This window comes from Chiloscyllium plagiosum, chromosome 11 (genome assembly GCF_004010195.1).
Source record: "Chiloscyllium plagiosum isolate BGI_BamShark_2017 chromosome 11, ASM401019v2, whole genome shotgun sequence".
Taxonomy (NCBI): Eukaryota; Metazoa; Chordata; class Chondrichthyes; order Orectolobiformes; family Hemiscylliidae; genus Chiloscyllium; species Chiloscyllium plagiosum.
This window is the reverse complement of record NC_057720.1, coordinates 86,342,410-86,364,298: the sequence shown is the minus strand read 5'-3', so window position 1 is coordinate 86,364,298 and position 21,889 is coordinate 86,342,410. Positions and strand designations below refer to the sequence as shown.

Here is a 21,889-nt window from a genome sequence, read left to right as displayed (position 1 = left end):
CAGCAACTAGATAAACACTGCAGCAAAAAGAAGGCATAAAGAAGAATAAAATGCCATCAAACAGCTTGAACAGAAAAAAACAAGGGCTGTGGTAAAGTAAACGTTTCCCTCAATTGAAGGTGGAGATAAATCGCAGTGTCTTTAAACTGTATCCTGTTAACTGACTATACATGTTCTTTATAAGCATGTACAGCATTCTGACAGAAAAGATGAGGCCAAAAACTTTAAGAGACCCCAGTTGGTAGCACCTTCATCCAAGTCATCCACTCCACAGGCTTTATCAGATAATCCAATACAACATCTCAGTGCGGTAGTGAGGGAACATTGCATTGTCACAGGTTCCTGCTTTTTGATGAGATGTTAGGTCAGAGAGCGATACATAAAAATACTTTGTGCCATGTTGAAGTCCCAACTACTTCAGAAGTGTGTCATGACACATCTAAGCAGGCTGCTTAAAAATTGTTGGAAACGAATAAAACAAGCTATTTTGTCATTGCCACATTGCTGTTTGTGGGAACTTACTGGGTGCAAATTGGCTATATTCCTGACATTCCAACAGTGACTAGACTTCAGTGGCTGCAGTGTGTTCTGGCATGTCCTAATATCTTCAACAGGTGCTACATTAATGCAAGTTATTTCGCTGTACAGCAGCCAAGTAAAAGTCAGCTAGCCAAATGAATACTTAAGGGAAAGTATGCATACAACTTATATGTATGCATGAGAACGGACTTCAAGGTAGTTCCCTCACCCATTATATCTGGTGCACTTCCCAGCAAACATCACTGAGCAGTGTTCCAAAACCAGGAGGATTAGAATTAAAATTAGAATTTATTGTCATGCGTACTCCAGTATAAGTGGCAGGTAAATGGTATTTAGACAAAGACAAAGGCAAATGCAAATGAACAGACTGGAGGGATTGAATGGCCTGCAGTATTCCACAATTCTTAGAAACTTTCTGGAACCATCTTGTCTAGGGAAGAGCAAGCTCATCGTGCTCAGTGCCCAGTTCCACAAATAGAATTCAAAAGAAACACAAGGATCTGAAAATATAAATACATATTGCTCGTCAGTTATTTCTTCATCGTGACATGTAAAACTCTGATTTCCTACTGGAACTCCTGCCGATCACCACTTGATGCCAAATTTCACACGGAGGTGAAGAATAGTGAAAAATGAATTGCACACAGCCTTTTAACCCATTACAACTATTGCCTTTCCAGAGAACTCAACCAGCAAGCCAATCTTCCTAACCATTCAATCATTTTAAATTCACATCGGCCTTTGCTCAGTGGGTAGCACTCTTGCCTCGGATTTTAAAAGTCACAGGTTCAAGCCTCGTATGAGCTACTTGGAACGAGCATTCATAAGGTGAGCACTTCAGTGCAGTACTGAGGGAACGCTGCACTGGCAGCAGACAAAGGATACTGAACGGATGCCATCTCAGGCTGATGCACAGTAATCGTTGGAATTTCCCAAAGAAATGCAACCAGTAGCACAGGCAATGTTTCTCCATCAGCTAAAAACAAATTAGATGTTTGTGGAACTTTGCCCCTTGCAAATTAGGTGAAGTTAGCCCACAAAACAAAACAAAAATAATAATAAAAAACAGCAATTCAAGATAATTCATTGCTTGTTAAGAGATTTAGGACTTGGATGTGTAGACTAGGTTGATTAACCATGGGAGATAGGGTGGGGGTAAGGGGTGGTTTGAGATACTCTTCGGAGAGTTGATGTGGACTCGATGGGCTGAATGGCCTGCTTCCACACTGTAGGGATTCTATGATATTTGAAAATGCATGAAGTGCAGGCTCGATCTTAACGCTACAGAAATAATCTGTGGGTGGGGCTGTGTCAACTGTAGCTTCATCTCACTATGATCCTGCACAATAATAAATACTCCTATGGCATTTCCCATTTTTATTTTTTCTCTTGCGTAATCCCACCACTCCCGTTTCATTGTGTCTTCAGTTTGTAAGCTGAACTGTTTCCTCTGCTGGTCTTCATAGTTGTGATAACTCTTCTCTGATCAGCCAAGAATATTTTTTTAAAAATAGGAACTCTGGATAACATTTAACCAATAAAGGGCAGAGCATCATTGACATGTTTAATCCCAAACAGCAGAGGGTCATCTTGAGCAGCCTTTCACCTGAGAGTATTAGGGTCTTCACAGAAAAAAGTATGACCTTTTTTTGTTTGAAGAACTGCAGTCTCCAGAGAGCTGGACTCCCAAATGCATCAAAATAAATTGGCACATCTTTTGGAATACTGTGTCCTGTTCTGGTCACTCTGTCATAGGAAAGATATTATTAAACTGGAGAGGGTTCAGAATAGATTTACCAGGATGCTGTTGGATATGGAAGGTTTGAGTTATAAAGAAAGGCTGGATAGTTTGGGACTTTTTTCATTGTAGCAAAGCAGTTTGAGAGGTGACCTTCCAGAAGTTTATAAAATAATAAGGGGTATATATAGGGTTAAATGGCAGTTGTCTTTTCCAGCACCACTCTAATCTTGGAGGATTTCAAGACTAGGTGGCACATTTTTAAGGTGAGAGAGAGGAGAAAGATTTTTAAAAAAAGACGAGGCGCATTTATTTTTAAAACACAGAGGGTGTTTCGTGTGTGGAATGAACTTCCTGAGGAAGTGGTGCATGTGGGTACAATTACAATGTTTAAAAGACATTTGGATAAGTACATGGACAGGAAAGGATTGGCGGGATATAGGCCAGGAGCAGACAGGTGGGACTAGTTTAGTTTGGGATTATGTTCAGCATGGACTGTTGGACCAAAGGGTCTGTTTCCATATTGGTGCTCAAGGGGTTAACAGCAAATTAAAGATGGTAAAAAAAACTATGACATAAAATCGACAGGTTTGCATATATAAATGATTGCCGAATGTTATAACATTGATTTTAGCTCATCCTTTCCCTTCCCACTTTAGGCATTTTTATTCAATGGCACCTTTGGATCTTTATAATTAATACCTCAGTCGAATGTTGTGAGTAGCAAACAGAAGCCCTGACAAACTCTGACTCAGTGACCCAGCATTCTCAAGCTTCAACATGCTGCTTTCCCTGGTGTTATATGGGTCTCAAATGCCAAGACAAACTGAGACTGCAAGTCAAATACTGACTTAATGATCATCAGATCAGACGCTGCTTTCAGCATCAGGGCCCAAGCAACAGACGAAGCACTCCTTAACTACTGAACAGTGCAAGCACATAACTCAGGTGCTACTGCAGAATACTATTGCCAGACTTTACTCATGTGCCCTCTCCACAGGTTGGAAACTTGTCTTACCCCTCCATATACAAACAATCGGCATTCATATAGCCTCTTTAAGGAAGCAAAAATAGCCCAAGAAACATGGACAGACATTGCTCGCTTATCAGTCACAGAAATTTGAAGATAAGAAACCGGAACTTGATCAAAGAGGTAGGTTTTAAGGAACAGAAAGGTCCTAATGAAATAGAAGGTGAGAGCTCATGGGTGAAAAGAAAAAGAAAAATCAAGAAACAGACCGTTTGGTGAAGGAAGCACAGATATTTTAGGAGGTTTTTTTTTTTAAGTTCATTCAGAGAGATGTGGGTATTGTTGGCTGGGTCCAACATTTATTACCTACCTCTAGTTGCCCTTGAAAAGGTGGTGGTGAGCTGCCTTCTTGAACCACTGCAGTCGGTAGACCCACAATACCCTAAGGAAGGGAATTCCAGGATGTTTGACCTACCAACAGTGAAGGAACGGTGATATATTTTCATATTCAGATGATGGGTGGCTTAGAGAGGAACTTCCAGGTGGTGATGTTCCCATGAATCTGCTAATCTTGTCCTTCTAGATGGAAGAACGAGGGTTCTTCCAGGGTTTAAGTCTAGAAATCGTTGGGTAAAGGTCTAAGAGTCGATACTGTGGAGTGGCTTAAGCACTATATTGATGTCATATGTACTTGGTGGAAGAACAACTTATTTTGAAGGAGTAAGACCTACCATCCAAATCTTCCTCAGCCTCTTGTGATACAAGGTGTGCAATTTAGATTATTTAATATAATTTATTTTGAAGTTTGAGTTTTGAATTAGTGACGTAGATTTTGGTCTGTGTGTATGAGGCTGTTTAATGATTAACTTGTTAGTATTTCTTGAGTTGAGAAAACTAGGATGAGAGGGGGGGACCCTTGGATTGATAATGGGGATTTGCGTGCATTGGGAGAGTTTCATGAGCAGATAGTGCAAACATGGAAGTGCATTAGGCTGCCTTCAATTAGAAGGATCGAGTTGATATTTTTGTTTATGTGAAACCCCTATTGCTTAGAAAGATTTGAGTGGCAGTTTATACAAATCCTGGTTGAGGTTTATGTGCAAAATGTTCTCTTGGAGCAGGCAGTTGTTCAGAAAAGTTAGCTTACCTCAGTGGAAGGGAGTAGTTTGAAAGTTGTAGCCCAGAATTGCTTGGTCAGAACCCTGAAAGGGTTATTTGAAGCCAAGAAAGTCTAGGCCCAGTTGTATGAGTACTCAAAGAAGAGGCGATCAAACTCTCAAGTCAAACCTATAAATGGTTTGGAGAAGGTAATTGTCTCTGCCATTGGGGTACTGTAACAGGAAACTGTTGGTAGATTGAGTTTTGTATTGTATTATTTCAAAATTTGTCAAATTGTGCTATGCATAAATTGATTAGTTTATGCTATTTTGTTTTACATAACAAACTTCTGCTTTATTGTTTAAACAAGATCTGCAGCACTGCATGCTTGTATTTCAATTAAAAAAGATCACCTCATTAAATAAAATAAAAATCAAAAAATGATCCATCAAGCCAGATATTATTGTAGGATCTGACTTGTCCAATAATAACCTCATGGGGTCATAGCACTATGTGGTAATGACCATGATGCCAGTGACACTGGTACATACAAAAAATCAATTCTGTTTAAGGCACGAGCCTCTTCTCGATAGACTAGCCTGTGGGGTTCCTCTGCCAAGCCAGAACAGGGAGGCCCTGTAGATTGCTGCCACTAAATCTACTGCACGGTGAACCAATGGTGCAACCTTATGCAACATGTGTTCAGCAGCGAGGATCTGAGCATTCCTTCAAACATTGTTAGGGACTCAGCAGCAGAAAGAGTTGAACATTCAAGAACCCTACAGAAACCCAAGTGACAAGATTCAACAAGGCTGGAGAGCAACTGGACAGGCAAGGCTCTGCAAATAATGTAGAGATTCCCGGTGGGCAGGGGAAAACTGTTTTAAGGAAAGGAGGAGCTTAATTACAAGCTGAGAAAGCTGGATGTATAAATTCCGTGAGCAAATCAGCAGGCAGAGGGATAATGGGAATCCTGCAAATGGTGGGATTCATCTAGAGAAGCAACAACAAATAAGGAATGCTCCACTTGACTAGTGTAGGGGAGGAATCCTTCATTTTAGCTGCAGAAGATAATAATCCCCCATTTTGACCACAAGTAAAGCAGGAAATAATTCCAATAGTGGCAGAGATAGTGACACAGCTATTACTGAGCAACTAAAAGCATCTCAGCAAGATAAATAAAACAATCACATTGGAATAGTATGGCATCAGAAATAGAATTACCAGACAGTCAGGGGTGTACAGCATGGAAACAGACCCTTTGGTCCAACTTGTCCATTCCAACCAGATACCGTAAATTCATCTAGTCCCATTTGGCAGCACCCTCTGCATGAAAATGTTGCCCCTTAGGTCCCTTTTAAATCTTTCCCCTCTTAAACCCATGTTCTCTAGGTTTAGACTCTCCCACCCCAGGAAAAAAGACCTTGACTATTCATCCTATCCATTCCCTCATGATTTCATAAACCACTAGAAGATCACCCTCAGCCTCCAATGCTCCAGGGAAAATAGCCCAGTCATTCAGCCTCTTCCTATAACTCAAACCCTCCAACCCTGGCAACATCCTTGTAAATCTTTCCTGAATCCTTTCAAGTTTCACATCTTTTCTCCAGGAGGCAGGCCAGAATTGCACACTATTTCAAAAGCAGCTTCACCAATGTCCTGTATAGCTGTAATAAAGGCAAACATACCATCACATTCTTCACTACCCAGGAAGACATAATTTCAAAGATGGGCCCAATGGAACTCAAAACTGGGCATCCTGAGAAAATTACCAACCTTCTAAACAGCTTAACAAGTAACGACACTCATGTACACAATTAGGAGTACAGCAGATGTCATTATCAATCACCAAGGGGTAAATGAAACATCAGAAATTTGAATAGGTGCTGAAAGCCTTGCACAATTATTTTAATCTCAGAACTAACAAATCTTGCCTTTTCAAGAACTTTAACAGAAAATTGAAGCATCCAGGGAAATCTATAGACAAGTTAATAAATATTGGTTGCAGATTAGTGGAAAACTCATGGTTTAAAGTCAGTTGATAAGAGACAAAAATATTGTTGGAATTGTTGATGGTTCTTTATCAAATGTCCTGCAGTCACAAGAAGATTTGACTCAAACAAAGGCCATTTAGATGCTGAGTGAAGCCTAAATCCAGAAGCAGCACTCAATCTTAAACGATCTATTCAGCTCTTAAAAAGGTACAAAACCACAACAGACATGTAAGAAACCAGTACAGGAAGTAGAACAGACACCAGAGATACTAAAGATCCTCTTCAGTGTTGGAGAGCAAAGAAATCTCACAGTCTCCAGCTCTTAAAAAAGCATCTGTAACAGTTGGCACATTTTCTGAAAGGAACTCAAGTCAAATACAGTCACAGAAAAGCAAGTAGTCAAATACCTACTCACAATAAGAGATTAGTGAGGTAAAACAGTCAACAATAGAAGACAAAATTCCAGATTTTAGGAAAAGTTCATGATCTAAATATAAATGTCCCCTTGCTAAAAGGCTACATCAATAGAGATCTCACTAATTTCAAACTTGATACATGGGACAGGTGTCACTACGTTATCTGATGGTGAAGAATGGTTGAAAACACATTGTCTGCAGCTGGCAACAGTACAATGACAGTCCAGGGGATATAGAACTTCATATTTTATGAAGTTCTATGCACCAAGCACCTCTCCAACACAAGGGGCATCAGGTAGTTGAGAAAATATACATAATTCAGTCAAGAATTCTCACTCCAGCATGAGCGAGTGCCATAGCCTCAAAGAATTAAACTAGGTAAAGTGAGAAGAACTAGCCCAGGAACAAACAGTACAGGATTTCATAGAGTTCCTTAGACTCAGGGAACCCAAGCAAAATACAGAAATTATTTGGATTAGCCTTGTTGGCACAAGAAATTTGTTTCATACTGTAAGCAAGAATTAACAAATGTGACTATGCTAGACTGGCAGAATTGCTTTCCACTGCTCTCAAAACTGGAGAGACAGAGAGTTCAAACCGTAAGAATCAGCAAGGTTTGAAATCAAAATATGTGCAACCAATTAGCTAGTAAGTTATCCAATTAGCTAGTAAGTTACATACACCATGTGACCTCATTGTATCTTCAACTGAGGTATCTCAAAAGTACAAAACAGCTTGACTATCGAACATTTATGATGGACTTAAGTTTGATGTCAGATGCAGAGGTGATTTTGAAGTCCCAAGTTCACCTAACCCCGTCAGGAAGAGTATCAGAAGTCAATAATCTTCAAACTAAAGATCTACTGATCTTCTATGTTTAAAGACAACATAGAAACGAATAACTGCAGATGCTGGAATCTATATTGAAAACAAAACATGCTGGGAATCACAGTGTGTCAGACAGCATCAATGGAAAGAGAGCAAGCTAATGTTTCTTGTCTCAATAACTCTTCAGAGCAAAGCATCTAAACTCCAAATATTAAGACCTTAAGAAATAGGAGTGGAAGGAAGGCCATTCGGCCCATTGAGTCCACCCTGCCATTCAATCATGGCTGATGGGCATTTCAACGCCACTTACCCACACTCACCCCGTATCCCTTAATTCCTTGCGAGATTAAGAATTTATCAATCTGCACCTTGAAGACATTTACATCCCAGCCTCCACTGCGCTCTGTGGCAGTGAATCCCACAGGCCCACCACTCTCTGGCTGAAGAAACGTCTAAATTGACCCCCTGTAATTCTAAGGTTGTGCCCACGAGTCTTAGTATCCCCGCTTGATGGAAACAGCTTCCCAGCATCCACCCTTTCTAAGTCATGCATTATCTTGTAAGTTTCTATTGGATCTCCCCTCAACCTTCTGAACTCTAATGAATACAATCCCAGGATCATCAGCCGTTTATCGTGTGTTAAGCCTACCATTCCATGGATCATCCGTGTGAATCTCCGCTGGACACACTCCAGTGCCAGTATGTCCTTCCTGAGGTGTGGGACCCAAAACTGGACACAGTAGTCCAAATGGGGCCTAACCAGAGCTTTAGTAGCACCTCACTGCTTTTACATTCCAACCCTTTTGAAATAAATAACATTACATTTACTTTCTTAATCACGGACTCAACTTGCAAGTCAACCTTTAGAGAATCCTGTACGAGCACTCCCAGATCCCTTTGTACTTTGGCTTTATGAATATTCTCACCATTTATAAAATAGTCCATGCCTGTGTTCTTTTTTCCAAAGTGCAAGACCTCGCATTTGCTCACATTGAATTTCATCAGCCATTTCTTGGATCATTCTTCTAAACTGTCTAAATCTTTCTGCAGCCTCCCCACCTCCTCAGTACTACCTGCCTGTCCATCTAACTTCGTAATATCGGCAAACTTCACCAGAATGCCTCTCGTCCCTTCATCCAGATCATTTATATATAAAGGGAACAGCTGCGGCCCCAACACTGAACCCTGCGGGACCCCACTTGTCACCGGCTGCCATTCCGAAAACGAACCTTTTATCCCAACTCTCTGCCTTCTGTCAGACAGCCAACCCTCAATCCATGCCAGTAGCTCACCTCGAACACCATGGGCCCGCACCTTGCTCAGCAGCCTCCCGTGAGGCACCTTATCAAAGGCCTTTTGGAAGTCTAGGTAGATAAACCTCCACTGACTTTCTCTGGTCTAACCAACTTGTTACACCTTCAAAAAATTCTAACAGATTTGTCAGGCACGACCTCCCCTTACTAACTCCCCTCCCCATGCTGACTTGTTCTAATCCAACCCTGCACTTCCAAGAATTTAGAAATCTCATCCTTAACCTACAACTGAGGTTAGGCTAATCGGCCTAAAATTTTCCATCTTTTGTTTCAATCCTTTCTTGAACAAGGGGGTTACAACAGTGATTTTTCAATCATCTGGGACTTTCCCTGACTCCAGTGAGTTTTGAAAGATTTCAACCAATGCATCCACTATTTCCTCAGCCACCTCCCTCAGAACTCTAGGATATAGCCCATCCAGGCCGGGAGATTTATCAATTTTTAGACCTTTCAGCTTTCCAAGTACTTTTTCCTTTGTAATGGCCATCATACTCACATCTGCCCCCTGACTCTCCTTACTGTCACAAAGTATTTATTAAGTTCTTCAGCTATTTCCTTATCTCCCAGCACTAGCCTTCCTGCATCAATTTGGAGCAGCCCAATCTGTACTTTTGCCTCTTGTTTGTTTCTTATGTATTGAAAGAAATTTTTACTATCATTTCTAATATTACTGGCTAGCTCACCTTCATATTTGATTCGCTCCTTCCTTATCCTCTGTTTGTTTTTGTAGTCTTCTCAATCTTCTGATTTTCCAGTGCTCTTTATAGTCTCTCTCTTTTTGTGTGATATATTTCCTGAATTCCTTCATCAGCCATGGTTGTCTAATCACTCCCCACCCCGGTTAATCTTTCTTTTCATTGGGATGAACCTCTGTACTGTGTCCTCAATTACACTCAGAAACTCCTGCTATTGTTGCTCTACTGTCTTCCCCATTAGGCTCTGCTTCCAATCAATTTTCGCCACTTCCTCTCTCATGCCCCTGTAATTACCTTTATTTAACTGTGACACCATTACATCTGATTTTGCCTTCTCTCTTTCAAACTGCAGACTGAACTCTACCATATTATGATCGCTGCCTCCTAAGTGTTCCCTGACTTCAAGATCCTTGAAAAAGTCTAGCTCGTTACATAGCACTAAGTCCAGAATAGACTGGTCCCTTGTGGCTCCATCACAAGCTGTTCCAAAAAGCCATCCTGTTAGCAGTCCATGAATTCCCTTTCTTTGGATCCACTGGCTTGCTCTCTCTCGATGGATGCTACCTGACCCGCTACGATTAAGTATTTTTTTGTTTTCTTTAAAGAGAATGTGTTCTGACAGAAACCATACAGCCTGAAATTGCAAAGTAAGAGACCTGCGGGTTTGACAGGCAGGCAGGGAGCATAGTTATAATATTAACGACAGAAAAAAATAACCTTGGCGGGGGGCATAATGTTACACAAGGATGTGAGAATCTTTAAAAAGGGTAATACTGAGGAGTGCCTTAAATATCATGCAGTATGATGACATCATACAGACTTGGCAGGAGAACAGATTACTCTCCTGAATCAGCCATTCAGATGCTCCTCTAGAACAATGTCAATCACATTGGTAGAACTTGCACTTAGTTACTAACATGCAGTAAACAACATCTTGTTTCAAGAAAACAGCCTTTTTCTAATAGACTAGAAAATGGTCTTCCTCCACCTCACAGATCAAGTGAGCCCTATGGATCCCTGTCCTAACAGAGGGTGGTGGCAGTAACTCCATCCCATGGAGAGCAAAAACACGGTCAGCCTGGTACAGCAAGGTGGGTTGTGGTGAGAACTGCACATCCTATAGCTGCCAATGTTAAACCAATAACAACAGGGCAAGTGCAAGAGGAACAGTATGGTGGCTCAGTGATTCGCACTGCTGCCATATAGCACTAGAGACCCAGGTTCGATTCCAGCCTCGGGCAACTGTCTGCACAGAGTTTGCACATGCTCTCAGTGTCTGCGTGGATTTCCTCTGGGTCCTCTGGTTTCACCTCACAGCCCAAGGATGTACAGGTTCAGTGGATTAGCTGTGCTAAATTGCCCATGGTGTCCAGATATGGGCAGGTTAGGTAGGTTGGCTGTGCAAAATGTAGGGTTACAGAGGTGGGTCTGGGTGGGATGTTCTTCAGAGGGCTGGCATGGACTTGATGGGCTGAATGGCCCGCTTCCGCACTGAAGATTCTGCGAGGTCTGAACTGGAGAAGCACAGGAATCACAAACGGAAACAGCACAAAAAAAAAATTAGGACGAACACAGGATCTGAAAAAGTAATTAAACTGAAATGTACTCCTGAAGAAGGATATAAGGAATATTACCCAGTCAGTGCAGTCCAGAAGAAGAAGAGGAAGCCTCACCAGCATCACTGGGCACCCTGTACCCACATAGATATTTGATGGTCAAAATGGGACTGCACTCAGTTGTGTTGCATTTGTCTGCAAGGTTCAGTTTGAAAATTAGAGCACAAATTAAACTAGTGAAGAGAATGTAACTCTTGAGAGAGAGAGAGAATGCACAAGAGGTACTTACAGACATGCAGGAAATTTGCGTCTACTTATATAGATGGATGGTATGTGGCTGTAGTGATTGTAACAAACCCAGGTGAACTCAGAATATGAGTTCGCTCATTGGAGCTGTTAACGTGGTTCAAACAGGGAGCCCTGGCTGACAGATATACAGGAGGGTCAGAGGTTCAGTTGGCTGACTCTGACGAAGCGGACCAGTGTCAAGTACTATGCACGCGTAAATAAAGGGTGACGTGGTGATGGGATAACGGCTTCTGGGGGGTTATTTCAGTAATTACAGGCTTTCTGAATCCCAACTGGTTTATTCCAATTCTTAAAGATGCAGGCACATGAAAAGGATGTTCTCCAGTGGGGAGTCAGTGAGGACTGCAGATACTGGAGATCAGAGTCACGAGGATGGTGCTGGAAAACTGCAGCGAGTCAGGCAGCATCAGAGGAGCAGGCGAGACGATGTTTCGGGCAATAGCCCTTCATCAGGAAGGGCTAATGCCCGAAACGTCGATTCTCCTGCTCCTCAGATGCTGCCTGACCCGCTGCGCTTTTCCAGCACCACCCTCTCGACTCTGATCTCCACTAAGTCAGACATCGAATAATCAGTTCAATGGAGGTAATCCGAGGACAAGTTTCAAATTGCAAGTTTCAAAGTGCTGAAGAGCAATTGCTTTTTGATCAAAATGACTGTGCTTATTCAAGAGTTCCCCATTTACATTCAGCACAAATCAATACATGAAAGACTCAGTGGCTGTGCTTTGGAGATGTACAAATTGGCCTCAGTTCACCCCTTTCTCACCCTTAATATTCCCGCCTCCTTTCACAACGGTGCTGACTCTGGCTGGGATACACTTCCATGGGTGCCAAGAGACATCCAGGATCTCCTGCCAAGTGGCCAACCTTCACTCGAGAGCCGAGGCAGCAAGTGCCAGTAAACTCAACCACAGACTATACCACTCAATGCCATTAGTTAGGGAGGAGGCAGGACACTCTGCAAAGTTTTCTGTTCCCACACTGCAGGTACACAGAGGCAAGATGTAATTCTCAACTGATAGAGCAAGCAGAACAAAAATCAGGGAATGAAGATTACAGAGATGGGATTATCCTAATTAGGAACAGAAATATCAAAGTCAAGTAGTACTAAACTGATGCAAGAGTTTTTTTTGCCCAATTACTTGTAAATTAGAAGTTCTGACTGCAGCATCTAATCAGAGAAGTCTGTATGTAAATGTTTTAGAATTCACACTCATATCCACTCTCGTGTAATTTCTCCCTCGATTCTTAAGAGACTCCAGGATAAAAGAAGAGGTTGCTCTAATCAACGGAGAAATGATAGCAGTGATAAGGTGAAAGTAATCAAAATATTTGTGAAAAACCTTTATATTAATTAGAAGTTTTATCATATTAATTAAAAGGGGACTGGTCAGAGGATAGGAAATATTTGCTATTAGAGAGGTACAAAAGTTCTGTAAAGCAGACTGAAATGCTCAGGTGTCAAATTTTATACTGCAACAAACTCACTTTCACACTGGGTTAGGAATGCCAGCACTCGAGCCGAGAAAATTAACTTTTCAAAGCAGTTAGACCTATAAAGCTGCTCTGTTAAATTTGACAGCACTTGGCAAAGTGAGAGTGTGCTGGCGCAAGGATAGTGCTGCTCGATACAAGTGAGGCCAATGATAAAAGGTGTGGATACAGGTTTGGTAAGGTGGTGGGCATATGCACACTTGGAGGAGGTGTGCATGGTTTGTTCAGGTTTAGCTAGATTTGGCGCAAGGTATTGTGATTTACGGATGTGGGTGTACCTTCTGGTACCCGTGATTGTGACAGTAAAAGTGTAGATGTGTGATTGGTACAATGAAGGAAGTGGCATTCTTGTAAGGTATGTTGTATGAGAGACCAGGATAGGAAACTCAAGGGTATACATGTGGATCAATATACTGGTATAGGAGACGTGGGTTCCAGTTCATTGAGCAGACAACCAGTGCTTGGGAAAGTGAATTCTGTAGCAATGGGACAGCGAACCTGAACCAGGTTGGGGTTGATGTTTTTGCCAACCACATCAGTAGGGGAGAAGAGAGAATTATAATCTGAATAATGGAGGCAAGGTGCTGCAATTCAATGTAGATTCAAGGCCGGTGAGAAAGGTATTAAGATGGGAAATGATAGACAGTGAGAGAAGGAATTAAAAAGTACAAATCTAAAAGTGACCAACAAATAAAATTAGAAATTTACAAAAAGAAAGTATAAAACCACAAGGTTCTTGTTTTGAATGCATGCATGTTAAATGCAAAATGCATGAACTGACAGTCATTACAGAGAAATGGCTGCAGGACAATATTGATTTGAACTTGCATCTTGAAGAGTACAAGACATTTAGGAATGACAAAAAAAAGCAGGGAAAAAATGGAGGTGTGGCTCTGTTAAGTAATTATGGTATTACAAAATAGAAAGGGATGATCCAAGTTCAGGAAATCAAGATACAAAAATTATTTTGCTAAAAACAAGAACTGATGAAGGCAAGACATCACCTGTGGAAGTAGTGCACTGGTCCCCTAAAAGTAACCAGATGGTGGGATGGAATATAAATGCAGAAATAATGACAGCTTGTCAGAAAGACAGAGATAATCATGCTAGATAAACTGAATGGCCTGAATGTGGATAAAGCATCCGGACCAGATGGACTATTCCCTCGAGTTCTAAGAGAGATAGCTGAGGGGACAGTGGAGGCGTTAGTGGTGATTCTTCAGGAATCACAAGAATCAGGGAGGGTCCCAGAGGACTGGAAGACTCGCTAAATTGACACGCCTGTTTATAAAAGGAGATGGAAAATTACAGACCGATTAGCCTAACCTCGGTTGCGGTTAAGATCCTGGAATCCATTGTGAAGAATGAGATTTCTGAATACTGGAAATGTATGGTAAAACAGGGCAAAGTCAGTATGGTTTCATCAAGGAGACATCATGCCTGACACATCCACTAGAATTATTTGAGGAAGTATTGAGCAAGTTAGACCAAGGAGAAGATGGACTTAAAGAAGGCTCTTGACAAAGTGCCACACAGGAGGCTACTGAGCAAGATAAGAGCCCATGGTGTCAGAGGCAAGGTGCTAGCATGGATAGAAGATTGGCTGTCTGGTGGAAAGCAGAGAGTGGGGATAAAAGGGTCCTTCGCAGATGGTAGCCGGTGACAAGTGACATCCTGCAAGGCTCAGGGTTGGAAACACAGCTTTTCACTTTATACATTAACAATCTAGATGAAGGAACTGAGGGCATTCTAGCTAAATTTGCAGACAATACAAAGATAGGTAGAGGAACAGGTAGCATTGAGGATTTAGGGAGGCTGCAGAAGGATTTGGACAGGTTAGGAGAGTGGGCAAAGAAGTGGCAGATGGAGTACAATGTGGGAAAGTGTGAGGTCATGCACTTTGGTAGGAAGAATAGAGGCATGGACTGTTTTCTAAATGGGGAGGAAATTAAGAAGTCTGAAGTGCAAAGAGACTTGGGAGTTCTAGTCCAGGATGCTCTCAAGGTAAACTTGCAGGTTGAGTCAGTAGTTAGGAAGGCAAATGCAAATGCAAATGATGGCATTTATTTTGAGAGGAATTGAATATAAAAGCAAGGATGTACTTCTGAGGCTCCAAGGCTCTGGTCAGTCCACATCTGAAGTATTGTGCATAATTTTAGGCCCCATATCTCAGGAAGGATGTATTGGCCCTGGAGTGTGTTCAGACCAGGTTCACAAGATGGACCCAGGAATGAAAAGCTTAACATATGAGAAATGTTTCAGGACACCGGATCTATACACAATGTTTTAGAAGGATGTGGGGGGATATAGTTGAAACATACAGAATACTGAATGGCCTGGACAGAGAAGATGTTGGGAAGATGTTTTCATTGGTAGGAGAAACTAGGACCCGCAGGCACAGCCAAAAAGTAATGGGAAGACTTTTTAGAACGGAGATAAGGAGAAACTTCTTCAGCCAGAGAGTGGTGAATCTATGGAATTCATTGCCACAGAAAGCTGTGGAGGCTAGGTCACTGAATATATTTAAGATGGACATAGACAGGTTCTTGAGTATCAAGAGGATCAAGGGTTACAGGAAGAAAACCGGAGAATGGGTTTGAGAAACTTATCAACCATGATTGAATGGTGGAGCAGACTCGATGGGCTGAATGGCCTAATTTCTACTCCTATGTCTTATGGTCTTATTTTAATCTGCACATGGGCTAGAAGAATCAGAAGGGCAAAGTAATATAGACAAGGATTCTACGAATGTTCTCAGATAGTTTCGTACAGTAGCACATTCTAGAGCTGATCAGAGAGTGCGCTGTCCTAAAACTGGTATTGTACAGAGACACAGGATTGATTAATAATCTGATAGTGAAGGTGTCCCTTGCAGGAGTGACCACAGTACGATAGAATTTTACATTCGGAGTGAGGGTGAGGAGAACAGTATTTGAAATTTAATTAAAGGAAATTAAAGCAGAGGTGGCTAAAGCAAATTAGCAAATTAAGTAACAGGATAGATTAGTGGTGATGCAGTTACAGATATTTGTGGGGGGAGGAATGTGTCAGAATTCAGAGTATAGATGCATTTCAACAAACATCTACTATCTGTGATTGTTTAGAAATTTGTTAAGGATAGGTTCAAACTAATGGAGGTCCTGGGTCAAAATTCTAGAATTCCCTCCTTAATGGCATTGTGGGTCAATTTACAACACAGACTGCAGTGGTTCAAGGAGGCAGCTCGCTACCAGCTTCTCAAGGACAACTGGACATGGGCAATAAATGCTGGGCCAGCCAGCAACACCCATATCCCATGAGTGAATAAACAAAAAAATTATATAGTTGTGTAAAGGCGGGTGGCAGAATATAAAAAGAAAAAAAAAAATGAAGAACAACCAAAAGATAATTAAGGAGGGAAAAATTAAATATGAAAGAAATCCAGCAAGAAATATGAAAACAGATAGGAAGAGTTTTGATCAATAGTTAAAGTGAAAAAATGTAACAAAGTGAGCATTGGTCTTAAAGAAAGAGAGATTGGACAATTAATAAATTCAGTTCCTTTCTTCCTTTCATGTCCTGATTTGACGCGGCTTCCAGAATGTCATTTATATCGTCTGTAGTGAAGACTGATGCAAAATACCTGTTGAATTCATCTGTTGTCTCCTAATTTTTGAAGAAAAGTACAATTACTGGGGAACTGGCATAAGCAAATTGTTTGAGCCACAGGTTGATAAGTGCCCAGGTCCTGAAGGATTTCATTGCCAGGTTTTAAGTCACTGGCGAGATAGTTTTAATTTTCAAAAACTTCCTGGATTCAGAGACATCCCATTAGATTAGGAGAGAGTGAATGTAACCCCTTTAAGGGAAGGGAGACAGAAAGCGGGAAAGTACAGATATCGATCACAGGGAAAATATTAGAAGTTATTATTAAAGATGTTCTGGCAGGGGAATCGGATAAGTTCATGGTAATCCGGCAGAGTCAACATGGCTTTGCAAAAGGGAAATCATGTTTAACCAATCTAATGGAGCTCTTTGAAGAGGTAGCATGTGCTGTGGATAAAGCAGAATAGGTGGATTTTTTTTCAATATAGATTTGCGGAAGATATTTGATCAGGTGCCACAAAGATTATTGCAGAAATTAAAAGCTCATGGGGTCAGGGTACTATTTTGGCATCGATAGAAGAACGGCTGGCTAGCAGGTAGCAGAGAGTAGGTTCAAATAGGCCTTTTTCAGGATGTCAAGCCATAACAACAGCTTCGGTGCATCAACCGTCTACAACTTACATAAATTACTTAGGTGAAGGGACAGAAGGTGCTGTAGCTAAAATGTGCTGAAAAGTAGCAAAGTAAGTTGTGAAAAGGACAAAAAAAAAACAACAAAAACATTTATGTCAAGTGAGTGGGCAAAAATGTGAAGAATGAAGTATAATGTGGGAAGATGAGAGATTGTTTTAGCAGGAAAAGCTAATAAGAGATATTTTATCTAAGTAATGAGAGATTGTAGAACTGAGATGCAGAAGGAACTATTTGCACTTTTCCACAAATCAAAGAAGGTTAGTGTGCGGGTCGAGCAAAGAATTAGGAAAGCGAATAAAATTGAATTCATCACAAAGGAAATTAAATATAAAAATAGTGAGATTATATTTTAGTTACACAGGGCACTGATGAGGCCACATCCGGAACATTGTGCACACTATTGGTTACCTTATTAAAGGCAGGAGGCAGTTCGGAGAATGCTTAATTATACTGATGTCTGGAGTGAGACAGTTGTAGGGAAAGTGGAAACATCAGACAAGATAGGCTTAAATCCACAGGGATTTAGAAGAACAAGAGACAATTTAACTGGAATATACAAGATCCTGAGGAATCTTAACAGGGTATATGGTAAGGGCTGAAATGTTTTTGGCAGTTAGGTAGAAATGCGGATTTGAGGTTATACAGTTTTGCAATGATGTCAGTGAATGGCAGAACAGGCTGAATGGCCCACTCCCAATTCATAGGCCCTTGTCTCGGAGGGAGAAAATCTAGGTCTAGAGCTATCCTGGGACTTGGTGGCCACTTTGGGAGTATCCATGTCAAGGCCATTCAGATTAAGGATCGTGTAACCTTTCCCACAGATCAAATGCAAACAGCAAGAGGGGACCAGGTTCCTGGTCAGCAATACACAGTGTGGAATGCAGCTCATCATTCTGTAACTACTTACCTCTCTCAAATAGAGAGAGCTGCCCATAGTCCTTACAGAATTTGACAAAACATGGACAGACGTGCAGAAAGCTGCATCAGTGTATATACTTGGGACACAGAGTACAGATGGTACATGGCTTGATGTGTTCATGGGATAACTATTTGCAATGTTACATTTCAAAATGTATACATTTTAAGGGGATGCTACAGGTCCAATTTGGTACACATGACTGGGAAAGGTACAGCTGCTAATATTTGATATGAGGGTTTAAAATGGTACAAATGTAGGAGTATTTTTCATCCTTGTGCCACATGGTACAGGTGTGGAACAAGTAATGGGATGGCACAGGTTTATGAGAGGGATGGAACAAGCAGTGTGCAAGAGATGGCACAAGAGCTCAAGGTATGCCTGTATGTTAATACAAATGACACAAAACAAACAGGTATTGCTGCATATTCGGTATAAAGTATTGTGACAGCTCAGCTGTGCAGTTATAATTGCAGAGATGTCGATGTGTACTTGGTGCCAATGGCAAGGCTGGTACTAGAGTGTATTCGGTGCAGGTGAGAAAAAAGGTACAGATCTGGGTGCAGGGTTACAGACAGTGGAGAGGATATGGGTGTAGGTGTTTGGGTACAGGTGAACAAGCCAGATTACAGGCAAACGAGTGGGTACAAGCCCATGTGTTTGGTCACAGGAGACCAAGAAAGCACAGGTCCATGTGTTTGGATACAGGTGACCGAGAGGGTACAGATCCATGTGTTTGGATACAGGTGATCGAGAGGGTACAGGTCCGTGTGCTTGGTCACAGGTGACCGAGAGGGTACAGGTCCGTGTGCTTGGTCACAGGTGGCCGAGAGGGTACAGGTCCGTGTGTTTGGATACAGGTGACCGAGAGGGTACAGGTCAGTGTGTTTGGTCACAGGTGACTGAGAGGGTATAGGTCCATGTGTTTGGTTACAGGTGACCGAGTGGGTACAGCTCCGTGTGCTTGGTTACAGGTGACCGAGAGGGTACAGGTCCGTGTGTTTGGATACAGGTGACCGAGAGGGTACAGGTCCGTCCGTGTGTTTGGATGCAGGTAACCGAGAGGGCACAGGTCCGTGTGTTTGGTTACAGGTGATTGAGAGGGTACAGGTCCATGTGTTTGGTTACAGGTGACCGAGAGGGTACAGCTCCGTGTGTTTGGTCACAGGTGACCGAGAGGGTACAGCTCCGTCTGTTTGGTTACAGGTGACCGAGTGGGTACAGCTCCGTGTGCTTGGTTACAGGTGACCGAGAGGGTACAGCTCTGTGTGTTTGGTTACAGGTGACAGAGAGGGGACAGCTGTGTGTGCTTGGTCACAGGTGACCGAGAGGGTACAGCTCCGTGTGTTTGGTTACAGGTGACCGAGAGGGTACAGCTCCGTGTGCTTGGTTACAGGTGACCGAGAGGGTACAGCTCCGTGTGCTTGGTCACAGGTGACCGAGAGGGTACAGCTCCGTGTGTTTGGTCACAGGTGACCGAGAGGGTACAGCTCCGTGTGCTTGGATACAGGTGACCGAGAGGGTACAGCTCCGTGTGCTTGGTTACAGGTGACCGAGAGGGTACAGCTCCGTGTGTTTGGTTACAGGTGACCGAGAGGTTACAGGTCCGTGTGTTTGGTTACAGGTGACCGAGAGGGTACAGCTCCGTGTGTTTGGTCACAGGTGACCAAGAGGGTACAGCTCCGTGTGCTTGGTTACAGGTGATCGAGAGGGTACAGGTCCGTGTGTTTGGTTACAGGTGACCGACAGGGTCCAGGTCCGTGTGTTTGGTCACAGGTGACCGACAGGGTACAGCTCCGTGTGTTTGGATACAGGTGACCGACAGGGTACAGGTCCGTGTGTTTGGTTACAGGTGACCGACAGGGTCCAGGTCCGTGTGTTTGGTTACAGGTGACCGACAGGGTCCAGGTCCGTGTGTTTGGTCACAGGTGACCGACAGGGTACAGCTCCGTGTGTTTGGATACAGGTGACCGAGAGGGTACAGCTCCGTGTGTTTGGATACAGGTGACCGAGAGGGTACAGCTCCGTGTGTTTGGTCACAAGTGACCGAGAGGGTACAGGTCCGTGTGTTTGGATACAGGTGACCGAGAGGGTACAGCTCCGTGTGTTTGGATACAGGTGACCGAGGGAGTACAGCTCCGTGTGTTTGGATACAGGTGACCGAGAGGGTACAGCTCCGTGTGTTTGGATACAGGTGACCGAGAGGGTACAGCTCCGTGTGTTTGGATACAGGTGACCGAGAGAGTACAGCTCCGTGTGTTTGGATACAGGTGACCGAGAGGGTACAGCTCCGTGTGTTTGGATACAGGTGATGTTTGTGGCCCTGCGCTTGAGTGATTGGTCATGAGAGACAAGCGATGCAGGAACAGTTGCTGGCGCAGTCGGCGCCTCCCGCAGTCCTGTGGATGAGTAAATAAAGGTGCTGTGTGTGTGTGTGTAGGGGGTGGGGGGGCGCGGTTAGTTCCAAGCGCTGTGTTGGAAGTTTACCCCCTGTCCTTACCTGCCACTACTGCCGGGTTGTTCTGACCTCCCTCCGGCTTCAGCCACATGTCGGCGGTGAATGGTCCCCGGGGGATGCTGACCTCTCGCCGCGGCTTCAGGCGCTCCTTGCCCCCGGAGAGGTAGAGGACGGTGCCGGCCAGGGGTTCACATCCTGCCGCTCCGGAGCGCCGGGCAGCGCGGCTGCAGCCTCCCGGGGTCGAGCTGCTATCCCCGGCGCCGCCTCCTCCCCGGGACTGCCCGTGATCCGGAGCCCAGGGTGGGGACGGGCTCCACGGAGCTCCCCGCTGCCCGTCTCCCGCTCGCACCACCTCCTGCTCCTGCTCCTGCTGCTGCCGCCGCCGCCGGGGGCTCCTGCCTCCTCGCTCCGCCGTCCAGCAGCGCTCCTCCCCTGGGCCGCTCCGCCGCCTCTCCGCGCGGGACACCAGCGCTCGCTTGTAGCGCCAGTGCGGGCTGGCCCGGACCGGGCAGAGTGGCCAGAGCTCCACTAAGGTACTGAGCACAAGTAGCAGTGTGAGGGACGGCATGGCGACCACCCCTCGGGGGACGGGGGACGGGGGGGGGGAGAACAAAAAGCAAAACAAAAACACCCCAGGTAAATGACAACCGGCTAAAACTTTCAAAAATAAAACTTGCAAAAAACAATTGTCCTTTAAAATAAATTGCAGTTTTAATGTTAAACTCGCCCTTGCCTTGAGAACAGAACTCTCACTGTTTGAGTAATGTGCACATTGCTGGCTTTGCAATGCCAAACAGTGAACAGGTCCTGTTGTTCGCTATCCCTCTCACTTCTAGTATTGCTCTCCCTAGTGCAGGTTCCCTCTTTTTATACCGTGTCCTGTCCTCCCAATTCTCTGCATTCTGCACCCTGAACGCGGCTATCCCCCCTCCCACCCCCCACCCCTGCACACATCTCCTTGGCATCTCTACACATCTACCCTCCATTGTTCCAGTGAGGTTTTGTTATTTTCTTTAAAAAGAAAAGAGAGGGGAGGGGGAGCTGGTGGTGGGTTTGTATCTCTTTATAAAACATCATGTGATCCGCGAGGGAAAAGTGAGGGCTGGGGAGGGTGGGATATGCCGGTCGGATGGTAAACAGCAACAGACTGAGATTCAACTTGGTGCAACAGAAATGGGGAGGGGGGGGGGGGTGGCAGATGTAAACAAACAGACCCCTACCTCACCCTCTACAATCCTGGATTGTCAGACCTCCCTTGCATTACACAGCTCGCCTCACACACACCC

General features: G+C 43.6%; 1 protein-coding gene across 2 annotated transcripts in view; it reads right to left on the bottom strand.

The window, feature by feature from the left end:
- The window catches only part of LOC122554652 (pappalysin-2-like), a 404,730-nt gene extending 383,309 nt beyond the window's left edge, over positions 1–21,421 (bottom strand). For both annotated transcript variants that reach the window (XR_006313051.1, XM_043700014.1), the window contains exon 1: positions 20,646–21,421. Coding sequence is in view for 1 of the 2 variants with exons in the window: in XM_043700014.1 (XP_043555949.1) it covers positions 20,646–21,171 (526 nt within the window). In the remaining variant the exon portion in view is untranslated. The remainder of the gene's footprint in view (positions 1–20,645) is intronic.
- Between the last annotated feature and the right edge of the window lie 468 nt (positions 21,422–21,889).